Source organism: Melanotaenia boesemani, chromosome 13 (assembly GCF_017639745.1).
Source record: "Melanotaenia boesemani isolate fMelBoe1 chromosome 13, fMelBoe1.pri, whole genome shotgun sequence".
NCBI lineage: Eukaryota > Metazoa > Chordata > Actinopteri > Atheriniformes > Melanotaeniidae > Melanotaenia > Melanotaenia boesemani.
Window position 1 is genome coordinate 2,769,605 of NC_055694.1, and position 25,393 is coordinate 2,794,997.

The 25,393-nt window shown below is 43.5% G+C and overlaps 1 protein-coding gene and 1 long non-coding RNA gene across 7 annotated transcripts; both read right to left on the reverse strand.

Annotated features, from left to right (window-relative positions):
- Positions 1-8,517: 8,517 nt before the first annotated feature.
- LOC121652378 lies at positions 8,518-11,641 on the reverse strand. 3 transcript variants are annotated; one of them, XR_006012590.1, is made up of 5 exons: positions 11,438-11,641; positions 10,830-10,857; positions 10,428-10,488; positions 10,305-10,313; positions 8,518-8,747 (listed from the first exon to the last, which is right to left on the reverse strand). It is a non-coding gene; the product is annotated as an uncharacterized LOC121652378 (long non-coding RNA). The 3 variants fall into 3 exon arrangements; XR_006012591.1 differs by lacking the exon at positions 11,438-11,641 and adding an exon at positions 11,164-11,427; XR_006012589.1 differs by lacking the exon at positions 11,438-11,641 and adding an exon at positions 11,011-11,427.
- A 565-nt stretch (positions 11,642-12,206) lies between these two features.
- On the reverse strand, positions 12,207-23,399 carry LOC121652377 (CMRF35-like molecule 5). Of its 4 annotated transcripts, none has more exons than XM_042005147.1 (6): positions 23,095-23,399; positions 22,627-22,804; positions 21,031-21,099; positions 12,689-12,781; positions 12,489-12,609; positions 12,207-12,406 (listed from the first exon to the last, which is right to left on the reverse strand). In XM_042005147.1, exons 1-6 carry the CDS (start codon positions 23,119-23,121, stop codon positions 12,265-12,267), a joined length of 630 nt encoding a protein of 209 aa, XP_041861081.1. In that variant the 5' UTR covers positions 23,122-23,399; the 3' UTR covers positions 12,207-12,264. The 4 variants fall into 4 exon arrangements, with proteins under 4 accessions (XP_041861081.1, XP_041861078.1, XP_041861082.1 ...); XM_042005144.1 differs by having other exon boundaries at positions 12,551-12,609; positions 22,463-22,804; XM_042005148.1 differs by lacking the exon at positions 12,489-12,609 and having other exon boundaries at positions 22,463-22,804.
- Between the last annotated feature and the right edge of the window lie 1,994 nt (positions 23,400-25,393).

The window sequence follows — 25,393 nt, forward strand, 5'->3', positions numbered from 1 at the left end:
CAAACAGATCTGCTGTAGTTACTGGTGCTCCTGCCGCGTGGTAGATTAACCAGTTTCTCTTTAACTAAGTTAAGTGATTGTGCAGTAACTAAGTTGTGTGCATATGGTGTTTTGTTATGTATTTTCCTCTTGTATGTTACATAGGGATGCATGTTAGTACAGCTTTATGGAGCCTATTTAGCACTTTATATGCAATAATGTTGCACAATAATCAATGTGTTGGTTGGTAATAAATAAGCTTTAAGTACAACTAATTGTTTTTTAATCACCCCTAAAAACACCAGCACAAAATAAAACACACCACTGCTGTGGGTCCCGACCCCACGGGAGTTCGGGCCATAATGGTCATGGCCCTCGGGAGCTGTGGTTGGCGTCCCTTATTTTCACTTCTTGAAGTTGGCAACCCTAGCGGTTGCGTCAGGCAGTCATTCTTGGCAAGTGAACCGATGAATGCAGATATGAATATTTACTGTTGCTGTTTATTTTTAACCCTTTTATTTTGCCTCTGTGGAGGTTAAATGTCCCTGATAGGATAATTAAATGGTTCTTACCTTCCAAACTGTCAAACACACCATGCTGACCCCAAAGAGAAATAGAGATGTTTTACAGAGTAGACATAAAGTTTGGACCAGTGACGTGTTTAGTGATGTGGTTTAGATACACCTGGGCAGGTTGCCAGGGCCACCAATCCATCGCAGGGCCAACACAGAGAGACAAACAACCACTCACACTTACTCCCAGGGAGACCTAACATGCATGTCTTTGGACTGTGGGAGGAAGCCGGAGAACCCAGAGAGAACCCACACATACACAGAGGGAACAAACTCCACACAGAAAAGTCTCTGTGCAAACCTCCCCCCAGCTGAGGATCAAACCAGTGACCTTCGCTGTGCTAACCACCACACCACCATGCAGCTCTTTTTATATTTATCTATTTTTAATCAGGAAATCTGGACATTTCAAGTCCCCGTGGTGGAGTGGGGGCCCCAGGTGAGTCATGCCTTGTGCCGGCCCTGAGCACAGATTCAGCGAAGTTGATGAAGGTGACCAGTCCAATAACAGGTCATGAGCAGCAGGTGGTGCAGAACACCAGAGCTGCACCACCTGGGAAACCAGAACCACTGTCTGCACAAAGATTCTCAACTGTTTCTTCTGGAACTCCGTTATTCCCCGTGTTATAGAGTCAGTCAGTCTGACTGACAGACTGCAGCAGAAATCAAGTAGAAGACCAAGACATTTAATTTTTTTTTTTTTAGCCAATAATTGTGGGTTATATTTGAGTTAGATGCTGTAATGGCAAAATAATCCCTATCTCCCCATCGTAAAGAATCCTTTAAAAATACTTGGAGCCATACCAGTGTTATGGATCACCTCCTAAATCTAATCTTTATTCCATTTCTGACATTTTCTGGAAATGTAATTAAAATCTGTCCATTACTTTTTGAGTTATGTTGTTAACAGAGACACCAACACCCCCAAATACATGACCTTCACCTTGACGGAGCTAATAAAAAAGATTTGGTCTCACTTCAATGTGGAAGCAAAAAAATAAAAAAAAATTAAAAACTTGGCTTCCACTGTCAGAGTGTGTCTGCAACCGTAGGATGCAAGAGCATCACCGAGCTCACACTCTGGACCAGAAAATGTAAAAATCAGAGGGAAATATAAAAAAAAAGGAATGCCAAAATCCAAAAACAGGAGGTTTTTCTTTAGGTTTTTCTTGTTTTTCGTCTTTGAATTCTGGGAAAAGGAAAATCGGTTCTGTTTTTACTGATTTTGATTGTAAATGAAAAAACAGAAAAACTATGGTACTTCTGTTTTTTTGATTGTGGTTTTAAACGAAAAAACAGGGAGCCGCTCTGCTATAGTGATTATTAACTGTGTCTCTTCAGGGATGGTTCTAGTGGACTTCACACTTTCCAACCTAGTTCAGCACGCAGACGGCCATATTTAGAAAAAAACGTGCACTTGTTGGTGCTGAAAATCCATAAGATTTTCCAAATTCTTAATTAAAAAAACTCCAAAACATCCAGCTGATGGAGAAATTGCTGCCGGATTTACTTTACCTTGACATTTACAACTACTTCTTACAGCTCCTCTCCCTCCCCCACCTCCCTTACCACAAACCTCAGCCCACAGCCAACCTGGGCATCTACTACACTTCCTGTCCAGCAATCCACCCTCCTCCTACAACCTCCTGCACCCAGCCCCCTGTCCCAACCTGTCCCTCACAACAAACCGGGTGAGGAAAGAGCTCAGGAGGATCAAGGCAAGAAAGGCTGCAGGTCCAGGTTGAATCAGCTCAAGGCTTCTCAAGACCTGTGCAGACCAGCTGTGTGGGATAGTATGTCACATGTTCAACCAGAGCCTGAAACTGGGGAGAGTTCCACAGCGGTGGAAAACATCCTGCGTGGTACCGGTTCCAAAGACTCCGAACCCAAAGAACCCCAACAGCTACAGGCCATCTGATGAAGACCTTGGAGAGGCTGGTTCTTGCCCATCTCCGGCCTCTAGTGAGCCCATCAATAGACCCGCTACAATTCGCCTATCAGCCTGGTGTTGGGGTGGATATCATCTACTTCCTACAGAGATCCCTGTAGTGGGCTGGTGTCAGCAGAACCACCTCCAGATCAATGCAGGGAAAACCAAAGAGCTGGTGGTGGATTTCCGCAGGTGTGAACACTCTCCTCCAGCACCAGTGAACATCCAGGGAATGGACATCGATAGCGTGACATCTTACAAGGACCTGGGTGTTTACCAGAACAACCAACTGGACTGGACAGACAACACTAACGCCTGTACAAGAAAGGGCAGAGTAGAGTGCGTTACAACTGAGATTATCTTCATGAACTAAAGAATAATATTCATTTGAAAATGAATAAATGATTAGAGTTCTTACACAGAAGCATCAACTCCAGTCTGCTGTTCATTATTTTTGTTTTGTTTGTTTTTCAGAGGGAACTGCTTCTACTGAAGATGTCAGGTAGAAAATTATTGGGTCATTTATCAAAGATTTTACTGTAAAAACAGCTGTTTGGATGAAGCTAATTTAAATTTAAGTTTGATTTAATGTTTCACTAGAAATAATTTGTTTAATTAAGCTAATAATGTTTTGTCTTCTTCTCTTTTTCACATTATAACATTTTTAAAACACCATCTTTGTTCTGCATCTGTTTCTGAGCTCCTGTGATTTGTTATTTGCAGGTCGTGCAGGCGGGGATATCTCTGTTACTTCATCTGGACTGGTGGACATAATTGACACCTATGACCGACCCGGTAAAGCTTATGCCTCTCGTACCTACGCGAATGCAGGGAAATATGCCAATGGATTGGAGGACAAACCTGGGAAGCGCATTCCCAAAGCAGGAGTTCATGCTGCTGCAGGCGTGGGCCATGCTCGTGCTGAGTGGAGATGCTGTGATGCTGAGGCCAAAGGGCCCAATGCCAGTGCAGGAGCCGGGGCCTCTGCAGGATCTTTGAGTGCTAAAGCTTTCGCCAAAGCTGAACTGGCCAGTGCTTCTGCTTCTGCTGGTCCACTGGAAGCGAAAGTCGGTCTCTCAGTGGACACGGGAGCTGAGATTGGTCTGACTGGGGTGGAAGCTAAGGTGCTGGGAACTGGCGTCTCCTTTGGTCGTAAGATGGGCGTCTCTCTGTTTGGCAACGAGCTGTCATTCAAGCTGTGGTAGCTCAGGTTACTGCATCATACCAAACAGATCAAGTCGTTTCTGTGCCTTAATGATCAACAATAAATGAGTTTTGCATGCTGAGAAGTTAATAAATAAAGGAATCAGGAACAGTGTGACTGAAGAACATGGAGAGAAAAACAATGTAAACAATGATTTCCTGTAAACGTGTTGTTACTTTTGCAATTAAATACAATTAAATTGAACTCATAAGTGATTGTGTTGAGTGTCTGATTTGAGTCCCAGCCAGCATGTCCATGTGGGGCCCACAAGGGTTAGATATAGGCTTTGTGGGTACTGAGTGGGCATGGGCTTGAACGGGCAAACATGGGCCCCACATGGTCCGTCGCCAAGTTGGACCTCAGCTGAAACCCAGTCAGAACCAACTTGAAACCTATACTGACAAACACCGTGGAAACTGCAGACAAACCGAGTTAGGACCCATATCTGCAGCCCAGATTTTACCCTTATGGGCCCCACATACACATGCTGGCTGGAATCCAGCCACAAACAGCTTTACAGCTAATCTCTTTCTACAGTTACGCAACTTCTTTCAGATTCAGAGCACTCACATGTTTTTATCTCAAATATAACAGAAGTCAGGCTCTTCTGCAAGGCAGGTGTACTCCATGTCCTTTTTTTCTCCTGGAAATCTGGTTGATTTTTTATCATCAGTGTTAGTCAGTTCTACCTGCAGCTAATCACAGTTTTTTGCTTGTATCCAGAAGAAAATATCTCTGCTGTGAGGGAAGTTTAAAACTTCATGATGATGTTGACTTGAACTCCTCAGAAAACTACATTTTCAGGAAATAACTGGTTTACTTTTTATTTTCAGACTATGAAATCCTGCTTATCTTTCTTTGCTGTTATTATCATTTTATTTTATTTATTAGGGAAAATGTACAATTTCAAACATAAATATTTCCATTTCATGCACCGGAGAGTTTGCCTTAACATCTGCAGTCCACTGCACCAACCTACACAAACACACATTTTGTCAGCACTAAATGTGTGTTTTAACTGAAAGTTAAATTTAAAGTAGAGAGGCATAATGTTATTGGCCAATATCGGCTTCAAAACTAAATATCAGATATAATTAATCGATAAAAAAACTGGCCCTGGGAGAACATAATCCAAGCCTGTTCAAAGTAGGATAGGTGTAATTAGGTGTGTGTGTGTGTGTGTCTTTGTGTGGGTGGGGTGGATATTGGTATTGGTATCGGCCAAATGTGTTGCAAAACATCAGCATTTTGGGCAAAAATCCAACATCGTGCATCTCTAATTTAAGGCAGAGATTTGAGTGTTTTTTAAAAACATTTTAATTTGAGATTTAAAACTGCTTTTGGAGAAAAATGCAGAAGGAAGGGTGTGTGATATAAAGGGCTAGTATCGTCCATGCCAATACTTTTAACAGGGCTGTCAAAATTAAAGCGTTAATATCAGGAGAATAATCTGTGGAATTAATGCAATTTTTAGTCTGAACACACTCTGCCCCCTTTTTAAAGATGGGACCACCCTGACCTCAACCAACCACTCCTCAGGTATCACCCTCAACATCCATGAAAAGCTGAAGAAACATGTCAGTCAAGACAATCCCACAACGTTCAGAGGCGAATACCATCCTCCCAGACACGTTGCCATGGAGACGCCGTTTACTTTGGTAGCTTTATGAAGTAGGGAACGTGGGAAACATCCTCAGTCTCTACCTCCTCACTAGAAACATGAAGGCCAGATTACGGAGATACTCAAAGTTCTCCTCCCACTGATCAACAACGTCCTCAGTTTTAGTCCATACAGAACGTGCATTTGTTTTTATTTTCTTTGTTCTAAAAACCTGATGTGATGGTGAAAATGTGGTTAATTTCTGCGTACCGGTATCAGTCGGCTCGATCTGCTGCAGATCTGATCACGTTCTGCTGGTGAATCAGAGCTGCAGGATGTCATGGAAAAACTACTTTATGGTGAAGTTCAATCAGAAGAAATGTGATTTTCAGGAAATAACTTATGTTTACTTTTTATTTTCAGAATAAAATCTTACTAAAATGTTTTTTCTATTCTAAAAGAAGAAGCTGGACACAATCATTCATGAGGCCAGGTTTATTTTTACAAAGTGAGGAAACATTTCCAAGGATTCATTGTTCTCTTCATGGTTTCCCCTCTATGACCCTGTTCCTCATCCATCAGAGTCACAGACCTGAGCTGCCACAGCTGAAGGAGAACTCACTGCCGAGCAGAGAGACGCCCACCTTGCAACCAACAGAGAAGCCGGTTCCCAGCAGCTTGGCTTCAACCTGTGTCTTACTGCTCTCAGCTCCTGTATCTGCTGCCAGACCCAGTTTAGCTGCCACTGGACCAGCAGAAGCAGAAGCACTGACCAGTTCAGCTTTAGCATAAACTTTGGCACCTTCATTAGAGGCTTCAATTTCCACACCAGCGCATGATTGTGTTTTAATGATAATGATGGTGATTGTTTTTGATTTTGATAAATTTGATACATTTCCAGAAAGAAAACGTGATCCAGATGAATAAATAAGCTGCAGACAAGAAGACGCTGCAGAGGTTTCATTAAAAGAATAACTTACCCCGAACCTCTGGATGGGACAAAAAGGAAAGAGAAGAAGAAACATCGTTAGCTTAACTATTTATAAAAGCTGTTAGTACAGTAAAAATGTGTAAATGCTCCAGTAATTACACATTTTTCTACCTGCCATCTTCAGTGCAAGCAGGAAAATTGGAGCTGATTAGATGAAAGTTGCTCTGGGAGAACAAATAGAAACATGCATTATGAATGTTATTTATTCTTTAGTCCATGAAGATAATCTCAGTTATAACACACTTCATTTCTATGAGTCACATTTCCAAAAATAGAAATATGCAAGAAATCAGTTAAAAATATCACGTATGGATGCATCACTGAAAAATATCTTAATTTAGTTAAAATAGTTTAGAAAGAGAAAACTCTGCAAACACCTGAATACTTGATTGAAGTTACGTGGAGAACAGGAGGCTGCTGCAGGAAGGGAGGCCGTAAATACGCCACTGCAGGCGAAACACGTCTGTAACGCACTGAAGTTCATCTGTGGGAGCAAAAGAGAAACTAACTAGCTCATACGCTGTTAATATTTAACAGTTTCATGTTTAGTTTACTTTCATTTACATGTTCTAGACCAGTGCTCCTCAGATGCAGGTACTTGTACGCCATGATGAGAACGTTTTAAAAAAGAGGAGAACTTGTTCTTTCTTTTCTATCTTTCTGACTTCAGTTTGTATGACGAGCTGAGTCGGATTACTACACACATGTGTAAATGGACACGTATGCACATTTAAAACAACTTCTAGATCTGGAAAAGTTCCTCTGATCATACGTGAAATCCTGAATTTTTCACCTCCAGAAATCTGGAATTAAATGTTTGTTGAATTTTGTTTTATTTGTTTGTTTTTAGATTCATTGTGATTTTTAAGTTGTAATAAATGTTTAATTTTGTAAAAATAATTTAAACGTGTAAATTAAATAAGTGAAATATAGATAAAACTTTTAAATAGAAATATAATGTATATAATGCATATGCAATCACGTCTCTACGGAGGTCAGAGGCAGACCAGGGCAGCCCAGAGACCCGGGCCCTCAGCAGCAGCCCCAGAGCACCAACCCAAGCCACCCCCCCACGAAGACAACTCCAGCCCCACCCGAAGAGCAGCAGAGGAGCGCCCCAGCAAGAGCCCCCCACGGTCTTGGGGCACAGGTCATCTAGGGTGGCCCTTGTGGGCCCCCAGGAGCCCAGAGACCCCCCCCCCCCCAAAAAAGGGAGAGGGCCCGCACCATGCCAAGGAGAACCAGGCACCACCCAACACCTCCGCTGTGGTTGAGGGGAGATGTTTCCGCCCTAAGAAAGCTCATGGGTGGTGCATCAGGGACTTCCCTGAACCTCCGTGGAGGTTACTTTCACTTGTTAACATTTCTGTGGTTAAACATTTCTCGTCTTTTATTTCTCTGTCAGTCTTCTCAAGTTGTGACAAGAATCTGCTAATTTGGAGCCAAAAAAGAAAAAACTGAGATGATTCAGTTTTAATGTAAAAGCTTTTCATCTCATCTTCCTCATATTTCTCATTATTCTGACTTTTTCTCTTATTTCTCATAAGTTTTAATCGTGTGACATCTAATTATCTAAATATCTCATTTTGTCTCATGACATAACTTTTCCCTTAGTAATTACTCATAATTATGACTCAAAATTATAACTTTGAATCTTATAACTATGAAATAATGTTGCTTTGTCCATTTAAGTTAAAGTATTTTTTATAAATAAAGTTGAGATTGTCAATATTTTTAGTTAAGTTGCAGAAATGGGCTTCTGTACGCTGGGGGAAGATTAAAAACGCTTCATGATGAAGTTTACATGTTCTTTTCTTTAAAAAAGAGGCTGAACACGATCATTTCTGAGTTGAGTTTTATTTTATAGACATGACAGGGTTTGGTTGTTCTCCACATTTCTGTGTGGTAAGTTACACTCTGTCCTTGATTCTTCTGTTTACGACCTTTTCATCATGCAGAGAAATTTCTCGGTGTGTTTGGCTCGATGCAGTAATCGGAGCTACCACAGCCTCAGTGAAATCTCACTGCCAAAGACAGAGAACCCCGTCCTACGACCAATGAAGACACCATTTCCCAGGACCTGAACTTCAACCCCCGTCAGACTGACCTCAGCTCCTGTATCTACGGCTAGACCCAGTTTGGCTTTCAGTGGACCAGTATTAGCAGCAACACTGGCCAGTTCAGCTTTGGCAAAAGCTTTGGCCTTCAGATTTTTTAGAGAGACTCCTGCTCCTGCACTGCCGTTCAACGCCTTCACCTCCACATCACAACAACTTTCCTCGATACGCACTTTGCCCAGACCGCAGTAACGCAAAGTCCTGCCTCCAAGTTTTTCTCATCAGCATATGTCCCAGCGTCCAGATAGGGATCAGTTGTAGAGGACTTGTAGGGACGATCCAGGTTCTCAATGGCGTCAATTATTCCAAGTAAATCAAAGGAGGTTTCGCCATGTAGATTCAGTTCTGCATGATCTGCAAATAAAGCACAAGAGATCAAAACCAAAAAGCTGGTGTTTAAACCAAACTCCTTCAATATTTAAAGAGCAGTTCAGCATTTAAGTAGGTTTTTAGTAATAGTTTAGTTGTAATTACACCTTGCTGCATTAAAGTTGTTTATTAATCTTTTAGTTTGACTAAACTGAAGATCACATAACCACTTCAGTTAAAGTCAGTATGATTACTGGCCATCATCCAGTTCACCCGGGAGGTCATGGAGGGACTTTTAAGGTCATTTTTAGCCATTAGTTGGAGTTTGACTTGTTCCGTTTATTGAATGTAAACTCAAGAGGGACATGAAGGACTTGGCAAGCATTATAGGGCAGTCATGAGTCGACTGAGTTCCCAATCGCTGTTGATGTTTCCTAGAATAGCAGGTGATAAATATTTGGTCACCACAACAGGAGAATACAGACTATAAAAGCTGGTTCAGGGTGGAGGTGGGCCGGACTCCCACACAGACTCTCTTCCCTGTACTTTTAATTTGGACCGTTACCCCTGACTTTACAACTCTGACTTTTGGTTCATGGTAACAGTATTTAAGTGTCTAAACTGCCTGGTGCTTTAATAACAAGAGTCCAGCTGCTGCCAAAGAGAGAGTGAAGCCTTTTAATCCCAGTCAGCATCAGACATGATGTTTCCAGCTGTCAGATTATGAGGCTAAAATGATGTAAAATGAATGTATGAATAGATGTAGCAGCATAAAGGCCGACCAGAAGAAGAAAGCAGAATTTATTACTAACAGAACTTTGTAGAAATAACACACAGATCAACAGTGACCAAACCTTTTCTCATCTCATCGTTCTCTCAAGTCTTGGCTTTCAGGAGAAAAAATATTGTTATTGAAACAAACACACAACAGAAACTATTTCCATGTTTCCACTTTTTCCTCATTTCCAGTTATTCCTGCTACTATTTACCTGCTATCCTCACTAAACCAACTCCAGCTCAGCTGCTTTGTGGCACCACCGTGCATCAGAAACGTCTTCTTGGCTTTATTCCAGCCATAGAGGAGCATTATTTTTCTTCTTTTCACACACACATAGAACCTTAAGCTATCACAATTCACCCCACTGAGTAACACACTGATCCTGATGATCGTAGAAGAGATGATGCTTTGAGGCATCCGGTGGAATTTTAAGGGTTAGGGTTAACAGTAAAGTAGAGACAAATTTACCACCATTCTGGATTATTAGAGGACATAAAAAAAGACGGTTTGTGATGGACAAACCCTGATAACTGTTAAAGACCAGGTGTGTTTCCAGATGTTAGTAAAACATACAGTAAGACTAAATGAAACTGGACTTTTCCTCATTTTGTATTTTTTATCTAAAATATCACAGCATGAACAGAAAATTCAAAGATTAGTGATTTTATATTTACACTCTTATGACTATTGTCCCAAAAATAAACCTTGGACTGATGGTTTAACAGGACACGTTTACAGTCAGAAAACATGCAGAAATAACAGCTTAGCCCAGTTTTCATTTCATAGTCAAACAGCTGTAGAGACGTTTAGAAAGATTTACTTACATCTAATGTCTGGATGTGGAAAAAGGAAGAAGACAAAACATCATTAGCTTAATTAAACTTTTTATTTCTTTTAAAACACGGAACCAAATTTAAACATGACAGATGGAAGTTTCACCACCTTACCTGACATGTTTGTAGTTTTCTAAACTCTCCTTAGATCACGTCTTTGCTTCCACGCCTGTTCCTTGGTGGACGCATGAAAACAGGACAGGGGTCAATGTAATACTTCACGTCCTGGTAACTCAGGAACAATAAAGTTTAAACTATCCAATGCCAATGATTCAAACTAGATTATAAACACACCACCAGTCACACTTTCCCACTAAATCCAACGAGAAATGTGTCCAGATGTTTGGCTGCTAGTGTAAATACAGCACGAGTCTACAAGCTGAATGTAGGCAGGCTGACTAACACGCAGAAATACACACATATACAAGCCAGAAGAACTGTGTTAGACTACTTTAAGTAATCACATTAAAAAGTTTCAGCAACACATTCCCTGTAAAAATATCTTAAGTTTCCTACCTACAGTTTCTGTGATGAGCAGCTCCCTCTGAAAGGAAGGAAAAAGAAAAAAGATCAACAGAAGAATGAAGCTGATGAGTTTCTCCTTTAAATCAAAGCATGCATCAAATTTTACACAGCATGTTGTTCTATAGTCCATGAAGATTGTCTTAATAAAGATGTGATACACTCCTACTTTAACCTCTATCAGTGGATCTTTTAGTGAGAAATCAGTCAGAAGTATCAGTTGCGGATCCTGATTACAGGATCTGTGTAACGGAGGAAAAGAGGCTGACGGGTCTACGAACCAAGGTTTAATAATAACACAAGCTAACGGCTGAAAACTAAAACACACTTTTGAGGACGACACTGTGGAAAAGACGAAGAACTGGCAGCAGAGGAGTGAAATGTGGGAAATATACACTGAGGTGAAGCAACAAGGAGCAGGTGGAGCAAATGAAAGCAGGTGTGCTGACAAGGAGAAAACTCTACTAAATAAAACCATAGCAACTTAAGAGGCAGCAAAACTCAGAAAAAGCCAAACCAAACCCACAGATCTGCGTTACAAACATCGTACAACTGAGAAAAACTCTTCTACGAGAAAACTCTGCAAACAACTGAAAACATACTTGACTGAAGTTATCTGGAGAAGAGAAAGTGTCCGTATGCTGCAGCAGTCAGGAAGGAGGTGGTAAATACAGCCCTGCAGGGGAAACACGTCTGTAACGCATAAACATAACTGAGTTCATGTCCGGGCCGAGCCACTGTGGGGGTTTGGTTCCCGTAGTCTGTCCTGCTGGCTGTCAAACATCCTGCAAGGTTTCGCTGTCACACATTTTTACCCACTGATCCACTCGAAGCTCTGGTGGGATGTGGGTAAATACAGCTGCCTACAGCCTGGCCAAGAAGTATTTTACATTATCAGATGATGAAAGTTTGCAGTTAATCATATTCCAACCGAAGCTTTTCCCACACGTCTGGAAGACCTCAGGAAACTGAGCCAACTTGTAAAATGTTCAGTATTGTCTTTATTCTGGACAACATTCTCCTCTCCGACAGCACCGTCAGAGTCCAGCTCCAGCCCACCACGTTACTGGCTTTGTGGATCAGTGTGTTCAGTTTGTTTGTGTCTGCAACCCTCAGCCTGCTGCCCAGCATGCAGCAGCGTAGAGGATGGCACTGGCCTCCCTCCCCAGTGTAATTCACACATCCGGCTTAGTTAAACTGTATGGAGGAACAAACTAATTAAATCAGGTTTTATGTGGATTAGAGAATCATTGGATGTGGGATTAGCTTGAAATATTCTCTCAACAAGATGCTTTAATAAAGTTTACAGAAGAAGTAATGTTTCTGTTTTAAAAATAAATTTATTATAAGAGCAACAACCATCTTCAAATATTAAAAAGTTTTAATAAACTTCATTTTACATCAATCAAGCAAGATTACATTTTATATTTTATATATTAACAATATATATTTTAGAAAAAAGTAATAAAAGAGCAAAGCAGAAGACATCAGAGGTTACTGTAGACTGGATCAGCAGATGTGGTGAAGTCTGCACATCTGGAGACGGGAGCACATTTCTGGCAGGTCGGGAACTGAAAGAGACCAAGAGGAGAGTGGATTAACTTCACAAACATGACTAATGATGGAATTACATGTCAAGTATAAAGAAGCTGCCTGAACCCGTCATTCACGGGCCGAGCTGGAAGATTTCTAATGAACCAGTGAGAATAAAACACCTGCACGTTTCCGCCCCTGCAGCTGTTTCTGCTGCGTGACTGCCCTCTGGTGGTCAAACCTGTGCAGCACAAACTGGAGTAGTCATGTTTCTTCGTCTGCACAAAAAACTAGAAATGTGTGGCTGGAAGGCAACTCACCATCACAACGCCTCCTTAACTTCCACTTGTAGAGAAGCAAAACAGCAGCAGCGAGCAGCACAGCGACACAGACAGAAAGAGGCAGGACGTAACCTGGATGAGAGGAAGACAGCAACCAAAGAAATATAACTTCTTCTGGTTAATGGACTGGTGTAAAGTAGCTTTATAAGTTTGTTTTTCTGGAATTATTTCTATCTAAAAACCAGGCTGTATGGAAGAGGGGCCTTAAGTATCTGCACTTATGTCTGAAATGCCTTGAAGAAAATTCTATAACTCTCCATACGATGGCCTGAGAGGACAAAGCTAACGACCAAAAGCTAAATGTTGCTTATTGGTCTTGTTAATTGTGTTTTTGGGGGTATTTGTCTTTGAAACTATTCCTCTTTAAGGATTCTTTTTTATTTTTGTTGAAATAAAAATGACATTTACACAACATAACATGGTAAACGGGGGTTGAATGTCTGTACCAAATCATCCAGATAGGGGTATAAAAACAGGGATAATTGCTGTCACGTATAACTATGTTTTGAAACCTGCACTCTAGATATAATCTACAGAGTCCAGCAACTGTCAGTGGGTGTAAAAAAAAAAGAAAGAAAAGAAAAGAAAGAAAAAGGTGGAAATCTGTGCGCATGCGTTACTAAACTGAGGTCTGTTTGCAAACTTTGTGCACAGATTGCTCAGCTGTTGAACAGCTGCATAAACAGCTGGAAACGAATGACAAGCCGATGCCCAGAGCAAAACATCAAATCCATCTAGTGAAATAAATATCTTTTAACTTGGCTGCAGGTTCAACTTGTTGATCATTCAGTCCTAAACCGCCTGGGCAGCCTGGCTAAGCAGCTAGGCTACGATGCTAACGCTAATTTAACTTTTGTAATCACCAACCTTTATTATTATTATTATATTACATACTTTATTCTTATTTCAGACCCAGGGGGATCCATATCACACACAAAAAAACAACAACAAAACAGTAAACAAAAACAAAATATCAGTTACTACCACATGCTTCCAGTGCACATCACAAACCAATGCAGTAGATCACAATGATTTTGCAAACTTTGTTTTAAATATTTTCCATTTCCACAGTTGACAGTGCAGATAAATGCAAACCTGCAGAACTTTGTTGTAAACAAGGATGGTTGGTACTAAATGTGTGTATGCATTAATGGGATGGTACTGATGTGACAGCTCTGTGACACGCTAACGGTGAAAAACCACTGAGAGGCGGCGCCTGCCGGTGGGAAGTGGCCGTTTTCCAGCTGCGACAAACCGCTGATGAAGCTGCAACTGACGCTGCAGGATCGACATATGCCGTGGTCGTCGTGGCAGGTCAAGGTCGTTTTTAGGATCTCGGCTGCAACTGAGGCCTCTGAGCAATCTGTGCACACATGGATTGCACAACAGAGTTCAAAGTTTAGTATCCATGCCCACAGATTTCCACTGGCTTATCCTAAAAAATCAGTAATAGAAAAATATTTAATGTTCATTACACTTCGTTTTACTTTTAAATGTGTATTATCAGTTAATTAGCTGGTGTACAAATGTTTTCAGGTAATTTCTGTCAGTATGTTCTACAGTACAAGAAGAAGAGATCAGGGGATGTGGTTTTCTCCTGGGTGATACGAACTGTAAAATGGAAACTGAGGGTCATATATATAAAAAACAAAAAGATATTGTGTTATTTCAGTCGAGAAACATTAGAAAATATCATTAAATCTTTATGTGTGCTTGCCCTTTTCATTGTTAAAAACTGAATGGTGGCTGAAATGAAAGGTTAAAAAAAAGATGAATTCATGCTGCTGACGTTCCAGTTGTTCATCAAGTGTCTGAGCTTCACCAGAGGACTCTGGTCCCAGACAAAGCTTCATGTCTCGCTCAAACCAGCATGCGGCTGTGTCAGAATATTCTTCATCTAAACAAAGATAAACCTGAAATGCTTGTGTTTGGAACCAAAGACGAGCAAAGATTAGCGTCCAGCTTCAGTCCGCGATGTTCAACCAGCGGATCGCTCCAGAAATCTCCGTGTCATTTTGGACTGAGCTCAGTCATATGAAAGCAGATGTCATGTTTTGGTGTGTGTCTGAGTTTGCAGGTCAGGGTGAGCAGGTTACCATGGGGACTGAGGGCGGAGTCTGGAGCCACAATTACTACCACCTGCAGCTCATCAGCAGGCTCGTTACCTGACTCTACTCCCTGCTATTTAGGGGCAAGCAGGAGCTCCAGTCTTCGCCAGATTGTCACACTTTACTGCGTGGTAACCAGGCCATTCTCCAATTCTTGTGTTGTGTCTTGTTGTCAGTACGACTCACTTTGATATCTGTGTTCCTCAGCCCATGATCTCGATCCCTCGGATAACCACAGCACCCAGGATCCTAGCAAGTTGCTTGCCAAGCCAACTGCCAGCCTGCTCGCCCTGCCTGCAACCGAACACTCTCACCACCTCCGGAAACCAACTCCTGACAGCTCCCTCCATCTCTCGCCCCTCGCTGGACTTCAGTAAGCCGCGGCCACAACGGACACCATCAGGCTCTTTGTCAGACCCACACTAACCCTCTGTCCCTTCACAGAAGGATCTACCGGACCTGGACCTTTCCTCGCACATTCATTGTAATAAATAACATTTGCATCTCTTACCTCGTCTCTCCGAGTGTCTCTGCATTTGGGTCCAGTTCCTGGTACTACGGTCTCCGACCGTGTCAGAACAATCTGGCCAAAACATGGACCCAGCAGACGCTCTTCATTCTGCCCTCGCGGGGCAGGGAAAACTCCTGGGAGAGCACGAAAAAGCCCTGCGCCTCCTCGGAGAACAACAGGGTCTATGCAGCCATCGCCTCGACCAAGTATCCGAACAGTTACAGTGTATTCACCAATTACTGTCTGCTTCTTCTACAGCAGCCACTGGATCTTCTCCTACTGCCACCACAACTGGACCTCCTGCTACACCCGATCCAGTGTTCCGTGACGCCGCTTTTCCCACGCCTGAGCCGTTCTCTGGGGACGTGAGTAGATGTGGCGGTTTTCTACTACAGTGTTCATTAGCCATATCTCGTTCTCCCCGATCTTTCCCCTCGGATACAGCCAAGATATCCTACGTCATCGCCCTCCTCCGTGAAAAAGCGCTTGCATGGGCGCTAGCCTATTTCCAAACACACACCCTGGATTCGACTCTGTTTTCCTCTTTTCTAGAAGACCTCCGCCGAACCTTCGATCACCCCTTGAACGGAGCAGACGCAGTCAAACGTCTGCTGAACCTAAGACAGGGCAGCCAACCTGCAGTGGATTTCGTGGTGGACTTCCGGGTTCTGGCAGCAGAGACTGGTTGGCCGCCGGACGTTCTGAAAGGAGTACTGCTCAATGCACTCAGCGATCAATTAAAGGATCAGCTAGCTCTGCGGGAGGAAGCAGCCACGTTCGAGGACCTGGTTGTCATGGTGATCCAGGTGGACAACAGGTTAGCCGAGAGACGTCGCGAACGAGGTTTTCGCGATTCCCAGCCCAGTAGGAGGAGGGCAGCTGGGTTGGAAGCTCCGTCTCCCGTCATCAGCGGCGCTTTTCCGGCTCTGCCCAAACCAGACGAACGAGGAGAGCCGATGCAGCTGGGACGCGCTGGACTAACCGCCGAAGAACGCCAACACCGAGCCCGCAATCATTTGTGCTTTTATTGCGGTTCTTCATCACACGTAGTTGCCGAATGTCGGCTTCGGCCAAAAGACAGCGCCCACCAGTAGAGGCAGGAGTACTGGTGGGCGGGGTTCAACAGCCACATCCTCCACGTTGCATATTTGCCGTCACACTCACGATAGCGGGAGCAGACCACCAGTTACAGGCTCTAGTTGACTCAGGAGCAGAACAGAATTTGATGGATCCAGGAACGGCTCAAGGACTCGGCCTCTCCCCCGTTGCATTGACAACACCTATCTCGGTCACGGCTTTGGATGGTAGGCTTCTCACCACCATTACACATTCTACCGGTCCCCTTCCTTTACTGGTTTCTGGTAACCACAGGGAGACTGCGAATTTCCTCCTGTTCCCCGTGGCTAATGTCCCCCTCATCTTAGGCTACCCCTGGTTAGCCTTGCACAATCCTCACATAAATTGGAGTCAAAACCGCGTGGAGAGCTGGAGTCTTTTCTGTCTGTCCAACTGCCTTAGATCAGCACGTCCTCCTACTAATTCACCAGGTCATCTGCCCGTGGGTCCAGTAGATTTATCATCCGTTCCAGCAGTCTACCACGATCTGGGCGAGGTTTTCAGTAAAGACAGAGCTAAATCCCTACCACCACACCGGCCCTATGACTGTGCAATAGACCTTGTCTCGGGAGCGACACTCCCCGGTAGTAAACTGTATAACATATCCAAACCCGAGCGTGAGGTAATGGAAACCTACATCCACGAGTCACCAGAGGCGGGTCTCATCAGACCCTCCTCTTCCCCTCTCGGTGCGGGGTTCTTCTTTGTACAGAAGAAAGATAAAACCTTGAGGCCCTGTGTGGATTACCAGGGGTTAAACCATATCACCATAAAGAACAAATATCCCCTACCACTGATCTCATCCGCCTTCGAACCCATTCAGGGAGCCAGAATCTTCACCAAACTGGATCTGCGCAATGCTTACCACTTGGTCAGGATAAGAGAAGGCGACGAATGGAAGACTGCCTTCAACACTCCCCTCGGGCACTTCGAATACCGGGTCATGCCTTTTGGACTCACTAACGCTCCTGCCGTATTCCAAGCCTTGATAAATGACGTCCTACGTGACCTCCTGCATCATTTTGTTTTTGTATATCTCGATGACATTCTCATTTTCTCCCGAACCCTGACGGAACATCAACAACACGTGCGCCTGGTCTTGCAGCGTCTGCTAGAGAATCGACTGTTTGTCAAAGCTGAGAAATGTGAATTCCACGTTCCCTCGGTCTCCTTCTTGGGATACATCTTCCAGGGCGGGCAGGTGAAGACGGACCCGAAGAAAGTCACGGCTGTCGCCGAATGGCCCACGCCCACCAACAGGAAGGAACTGCAACGTTTTCTTGGGTTTGCTAATTTTTATCGACGATTTATTAGAAATTACAGTATGGTTGCGGCTCCTCTCACCAGGTTGACATCTGTGAAGGTTCCCTTCATCTGGACCCCGAAGGCTGAACAGGCCTTCGGCGACCTAAAGACACGCTTCATCACCGCTCCCATCCTAGTGCAGCCGGACCCAGACCGACAGTTCGTCCTAGAGGTAGACGCCTCCGATTCCGGGGTTGGAGCTGTGTTATCCCAGCGATCGGGTAAGGGGGATAAGTTGCACCCCTGTGCCTTTTTCTCCAGACGTTTAACCACCTCAGAACAGAACTATGACGTGGGTAATAGGGAGCTCTTAGCGGTTAAGCTGGCCCTGGAGGAATGGCGGCACTGGCTTGAGGGGGCGACACATCCCTTCCTGGTATGGACTGACCACCGGAATTTAGCTTATCTACAGAATGCTAAGAGGTTGAACGCCCGTCAAGCCCGCTGGTCCTTATTCTTTAACCATTTCAATTTTTCTATTTCTTACCGTCCAGGGTCCCAGAACGTCAAACCCGATGCTCTGTCCAGGATCTATGCCTCTGATAAGGAAACCACAGAACCAGTGCGCATCCTTCCTCCGTCGGTGGTTGTTGGTGGGGTGTCGTGGCAGGTGGAGGATGAAATCCGCCAGGGGCTGCTTACGGACCCGGACCCTGGGCACGGCCCTCCCAACCGCCAGTACGTGCCGACAACGGCTCGTTCCGCAGTTCTGCACTGGCTTCATTCCGCCAGGTTCGCTTGCCATCCCGGGATCCACCGTACCATCAGGTTGCTCAGGAGGCATTTCTGGTGGTCGTCACTGCAGGCAGACGTCAAGGAGTACGTCTCGGCCTGCGCAGTGTGCGCCCGGAACAAGACCTCCAACCAACCCCCGCCGGGCTTGCTACAACCGTTGGAGGTTCCGGGACGGCCTTGGTCGCATATCTCTCTGGACTTCATCACCGGCTTGCCTCCTTCACAAGGTAAAACTGCCATTCTCACAGTTATAGATCGCTTTTCTAAAGCCGCACATTTCATCCCTCTTGCCAAGTTGCCCACTTCCACGGAGACGGCGGATCTACTGGTGGACCACGTTTTTCGCCTCCACGGTATCCCCACGGACATCGTCTCGGACAGGGGCCCTCAGTTCGTCTCCAGAGTGTGGAGGACGTTCTGCTCTGCCCTGGGGGCAAGGGTCTCGCTAAGCTCCGGTCACCATCCCCAGTCCAACGGCCAGACGGAACGGCTAAATCAGGAGCTGGAGGCTGCCTTGCGCTGTATGGCGTCCGATAATCCCGCCTCCTGGAGCCGTTACATGAGCTGGATCGAGTATGCCCACAATTCCCTGGTCTCCTCCGCCACTGGTTGTTCCCCGTTTGAGGCCTCCCTGGGTTATCAGCCCCCGTTATTCCCCACGGAGGAGCGGGATCTGGACGTCCCTTCTGTGCAGCATCACCTACAACGGGTGCAGCGGGTGTGGACGCGGACAAGGGCGATCCTGCTGCGCACTGTTGAGCACAACAAACGCCAGGCTGATCGTCGCCGCCGTCCTGCTCCCACGTACTCACCTGGACAGAAGGTGTGGCTGTCCGCCAAGGATGTTCCTCTGCGGGATATGCCTCCTAAGCTGGCTCCACGCTTCATTGGTCCCTACGAGATCGTCTCCTTGGTGGGGTCTTCCGCCGTTCGGCTCCGTCTTCCTTCCTCGCTCCGGATCCATCCCACCTTTCATGTGTCCCAGATCAAGCCTGTCTTGTCCAGCCCTTTGTGCCCTCCGGCCGGACCCCCTCCGCCCGCCCGGGTCGTGGGTGGCGCTCCGGCCTTTACGGTCCGTCGCATCCTGGATGTTCGCCGCCGCGGCCGTGGTTTTCAGTATCTGGTGGATTGGGCCGGTTACGGTCCGGAGGAGCGGTCTTGGGTTCCCCGGCGTTTCATCCTGGATCCTGCCATGGTCTCGGCTTTCCGCCGTTCCCGGCAGCAGGCTGCCGTTGGGCCGCCTGGGGGCGTCCCTTGAGGGGGGGGTACTGTCATGTTTTGGTGTGTGTCTGAGTTTGCAGGTCAGGGTGAGCAGGTTACCATGGGGACTGAGGGCGGAGTCTGGAGCCACAATTACTACCACCTGCAGCTCATCAGCAGGCTCGTTACCTGACTCTACTCCCTGCTATTTAGGGGCAAGCAGGAGCTCCAGTCTTCGCCAGATTGTCACACTTTACTGCGTGGTAACCAGGCCATTCTCCAATTCTTGTGTTGTGTCTTGTTGTCAGTACGACTCACTTTGATATCTGTGTTCCTCAGCCCATGATCTCGATCCCTCGGATAACCACAGCACCCAGGATCCTAGCAAGTTGCTTGCCAAGCCAACTGCCAGCCTGCTCGCCCTGCCTGCAACCGAACACTCTCACCACCTCCGGAAACCAACTCCTGACAGCTCCCTCCATCTCTCGCCCCTCGCTGGACTTCAGTAAGCCGCGGCCACAACGGACACCATCAGGCTCTTTGTCAGACCCACACTAACCCTCTGTCCCTTCACAGAAGGATCTACCGGACCTGGACCTTTCCTCGCACATTCATTGTAATAAATAACATTTGCATCTCTTACCTCGTCTCTCCGAGTGTCTCTGCATTTGGGTCCAGTTCCTGGTACTACGGTCTCCGACCGTGTCAGCAGAAACCAGACCAGCCTTTTACCACCTGGAGAGCAGATCTAGAGCAAGGGGACTGTATTCTATTCTATTCTATTCTATTCTATTCTACAGTCATTTAGCAGACGCTTTTATCCAAAGCAACTTACATCTGAGAGGAAGAACAACACAGCAAGAATTCAAACAGGATGGACGTCATCATTAAGTGGTGGTCAGACTGCTGGGAGTCCAGTTCCTGGAGTCCAGGGAGTCGTGTAGCGCTAGAGGCAGGGCTTTTTTTCTTTTCTTTCTTTTCTTTGTTTTTTGACGATTTAGGAAAACTTTACACTGTAGTGGAGATTTTACAGGCGTCCGCAGAAAGACCAAAAAAAGGGAACATATCCCTACGGTTCTCACATCTCTACGTCTGTTTCTGTTTAATTTCTTTTATTCTGTTTAGTTTGTTTTAATTCTCATACGTCTGTTTATTTTGCACCTTCCTGAAAAGCTTCTAACGTTTCATATAAAACACTTTGAGTTGTCCTGTACATGAAATGTGCTTTATAAATAAACTGGTCTTTTCTTAAGATTTTGAAAAGAGTTAAAGATGAATAAGGAAAACAAAGACTGGTTCTCAGGAAGGCAGCGTTTTAGTTCTGCAGGTCTGAGCTTAAATCTGACCTTCAGCTCTGGTTTCTTCAGTCCGCTGCGGGTCAGGCTGCTTCAGCCCGTCAGGTGAAGTCTTCGGGGCTGCAACAACAAAAACAACGTGTGCACATGTTCATCAGGCCTGATTATTCACGTTAATGCTGAGTCATAAGGAGGCAGCTTGTATTACTGACACAAACTAAAATGTGAAGTGATTCTACTGTCAGGACGTAAGTCTGGATATTTAAAACATCAGCAGGTGGAAAACTTCCCTTTTACTTCCAAAACAAAAGAGAAGTGAAACACACCGTTTGGTAAAATCTAGTATTTATAGCAGAGTTTTTTGTTATCATCAACCACTGAAAAAGTTTTATAAAATGCACGTCTCGATCAGGAGAAGTGTGTTTAGACTTTTGCTGAACAACAGTCTTTCAGTTTTTAGGTAAATTACAAAACTGTGACGTTTGTCTCATTATAAATGAGTAAAAACCAGGTAACTTTGGAGAACTATAACTCAGGCATGTTTTCACATAGAAACTTCAATCAAACTTTAAATGAGTCATGAAAGACACAACTTTTACCGTCTGGAAGGACTTTCTGTTATCTTAGATGGTTTTCACACAATCACAGTTTACGTTTTATGAAAAATCAGAAATCACCTTAAAATGCTCCACACTCCAGCGTGACATCATGCACTCCATGTTTTCACTTTGTTTCTACTTTTTCATACAAACCTCTCTCATGTCCATAGTTTTTTTGTGTGTCTACACAAATTATATACCAAGATGAAGACATTTTACCTGCTTTCATTCACTGTAATTATAATTCTGAAAGGATTTATGGTTTTCTCTCAAACTGCCTCGGAGCACAGGGCACCTTCACTCTTTGCTTCTTTGGTTTTTATTATATTTTTCCTCAGGTTTTCTCCTCAACTCAGGCGATGAGGGGTGTTTTTAACTTGTCTTAAAAACTAAACTTTAGACAGTAGAATCATAAAAACGACGCCTGTGTGTTCGGCAGACCTTTCTGCTGAACACGGTCCAAGAATGTTGTTGGTACGATTTTCATCTGCACAGAGCGACTGTTTGGAAGGAATGCGTCGACCTAGAAATCATCTCAGAGCGCTGACTTATTATAATGACTCAGCAGGCAGATAATGTCTGTCGTCATAGCAACACCAATAACCAGGACGTGTCATAGCAACAGAACCCAGCAGGAGCAGTTGTGTGGGTAAAATTGGAGTCACGCACATACCTCTCAGAATTAGACATAAACGGTGATTCAGAGAAAAAGTTTTCAGAAATATTCTAGTGATTAGTTTTAAATGGACAACAACAAAAGAAACATTCACACATTTAACCGTTCAAATTCAATGGGTCCAAACTTTCACCAGCGTATATATACTCTGATATATGTGTGTGTATAAACTGAAGTTTAAAAAGTGCAAATAGTCCCACAAACTCACCATCTGTTACTCTGATTTCAAACTCCTGATACGAGTCTGGGAGGAAAGGCCTTTTTAAGACGCACCAGTAGCGTCCAGAGTCCGACTTGGTCAGCTGTGTGATGCTCACATGCAGAACTGTAGAAGATACTGGAAACGTTCCCTCTCTGTATCTAATGCTGTACCTGCCTCTCTGAGCTGCCTGGCCTTCTGTTTCCATGAGAATGTTTCCATCCGTGCATGCATCCCTACAGAGAAGTTTCCTTCTTCCAGAGAAAGAAAAGCGGCACTCAGCGGTGATGCTTCCTCCTTCGGGGTGGAGGAGCATTTCTGCACCGACACAGTTTCCATCACGCGGTGCTGCTACAGAGAACAACAGACACCGACGTAGACATGCTGCTTAGCAGAGCTTCTGATTTACTGCATCTTTATGTTTTTCTTAGTCAGATAATATAAAATATCCACAGCTTCAGATCTGATTCTCTACAATTTGAGAAATTACAATTTTTTCATAGATAAAAAGTGTCTTGAAATTCTGCTTAATTATAACATCACAAACTTACTTTTCCTGAGACCAGACAGCAATCAGGTGTTAAAATGAGACACAGTGAAAGTTTTCGTACAATAATCAGTGACATGAGGTCAGTTCTCACCTGAGAGGAAGCAGAAGAGGAGAACATGGTGCATTTTCATTCTGCTATTAAAAACCATCCTGAAAGTAAAAGAGCTGCTTTTACCACTTCGTCCAGTCTCTGAATGTCTGAGCCATCAGGAGGAAGGAGCTTATAGACATGCACTTATTCACGCCCATCTCATCGTTTCTTTCCCAGTTGGACTCAGTCAGGAAGCTGCTTCACCACTTCTCTCCTCTGTTGGTTTGGTATTTCTGTAGAATTAATGTTAAGATTAAAATACTTGTTGTGAAAGCCCTGCATGGATCGGTGTTCTGTTAAAACATGCTACCTGCTACATATGTGTGTGTGTGTGCGCGTGTATGTGTGTGTATATATATATATATATATATATATATATATATATATATATATATATATTTATAAACTCAGTTTACAACTTCACTTCATATGTTCACCTCTGGATGAGCTCACACTTCTGCTTCAATCACAGCTCCACCAGCTTCAACCACAGAGAGTCTGAGCTCCACCTCAGCATCTTCCTCATCTTCCTCATCCTCCTCTGAAACCACCAAACCGGCTGTGACACCAGGTGCACGTCCAGGTTCATGAAATGTTCATGTGTGTGTGCAGCTTCATGTCAGTTAAGTCTGATCGGCCCTCTTTTATTAAACGCGCTGGTCCGAGACCAGCAGGGGGCGCTGCTGTACTCTCCAGAGGAAGTCTGACACACAATTCTGTCTCTGGACCATGAATAATTAAGCCCTGATCGTTCCTACGCTGGATCAGTCAGATACAAACGATTCATAAATCCCACGTAGATCCAGTCGTAAGATCCATCCTGCGATCAGATGTTTGCTCATTTCCACATTGGTTTGATAAATGAGGGCCCCTGTGTTTAACAGTGAAGAACAAACTCAAAGAAAATATTTGGTGTTTTCATCTTTCAGTTTACTTGAAGTCAAGATGGCTGAGAGGAAATTTAATTATACGAAATATCCAACAAACAGAGCTGTCAGCAAATTCTTCATCATGTATATTTATATATATGTTATGTTAATTAGAAATAATGATGAACACAACCAGATATGTGTTTGCAAACGTTTTAATAGCGTTTACAAGGTAAAAAAAACGTCTTCATCAGAAGTTGTATCTGCATCTTTAGCTGTTGGTGAAGAGGCAGCGTCTCCTTCCCTGCGAGCATCTCTACGGGGTGGGGGACATGCGTGAGTCGTTTGTGCGCATGCGTGTACTGATGGGCGTAACGTTCGGTTTGTCCTCTGATGACGTATCAAGGCGGAAGATTCCAAACCTGAAATTCTGTTTTTGACATTCTGCTGAAAGTCAGAAATTTTGGAAAAACGATTTTCTGTTCAGGATTATTTCAAGTTATAGCAAAGTAAGTATTTTTCAGTTATTTCTACAGTAGCAATAAGAGTTTAAATAGATTTTTCTTTATACATTTCCTATCAGAAACAACTTAACCCTCTGTCACCCCTTTAAAAAAATTCCTTTTTGCTCCCTAACACACATAAATGTGTATGTCAAAAAAAGTCATATAATTTTTTTTTTTTTTATTATTATTTTTTTTTTTACTTTTTTATTCTTTACACCAGCATCAGTTCTAATCATACATATCAAAGATTAATGAATTTTTAACCTTTTTAACCTCTAATTTGCTGAGCTTTGGTCATGATGCACCTCAATTTTATGATCTAATAACACAAATATTAATAAATTTGAAAAATATTTTATGCTAACTGGATCATTTATGGGTTGGTTATTGCACCCTGATATATGTTAAAGATTAGCAAAGAAATTAGTTTATTTGCATTTTTAGTTTTTGCTAAGTGTTAATTACTAGAGTTATGCACCATAACACACATAAATGTGTATGTCAAAAAAAGTCAAATAAAAATTTTTTTTATTTTTATTTTTTTTTTTTTTTTACTGTTTTATTCTTCACACCAACATCAGTTCTAATCATACATATCAAAGATTAATGAATTTTTAACCTTTTTAACTTCTGATTTGCCGAGCTTTGGTCATGATGCATCTCAATTTTATGATCTCATAACACAAATATTAATAAATTTGAAAAATATTTTATGCTAACTGGATTATTTATGGGTTGTTATTGCACTCTGATATATGTTAAAGATTAGCAAAGAAATTAGTTTATTTGCATTTTTAGTTTTTGCTAAGTGTTAATTACTAGAGTTATGCACCATAACACACATAAATGTGTATGTCAAAAAAAGTCATATAAAATTTTTTTTTATTTTTATTTATTTTATTTTTTTTACTGTTTTATTCTTCA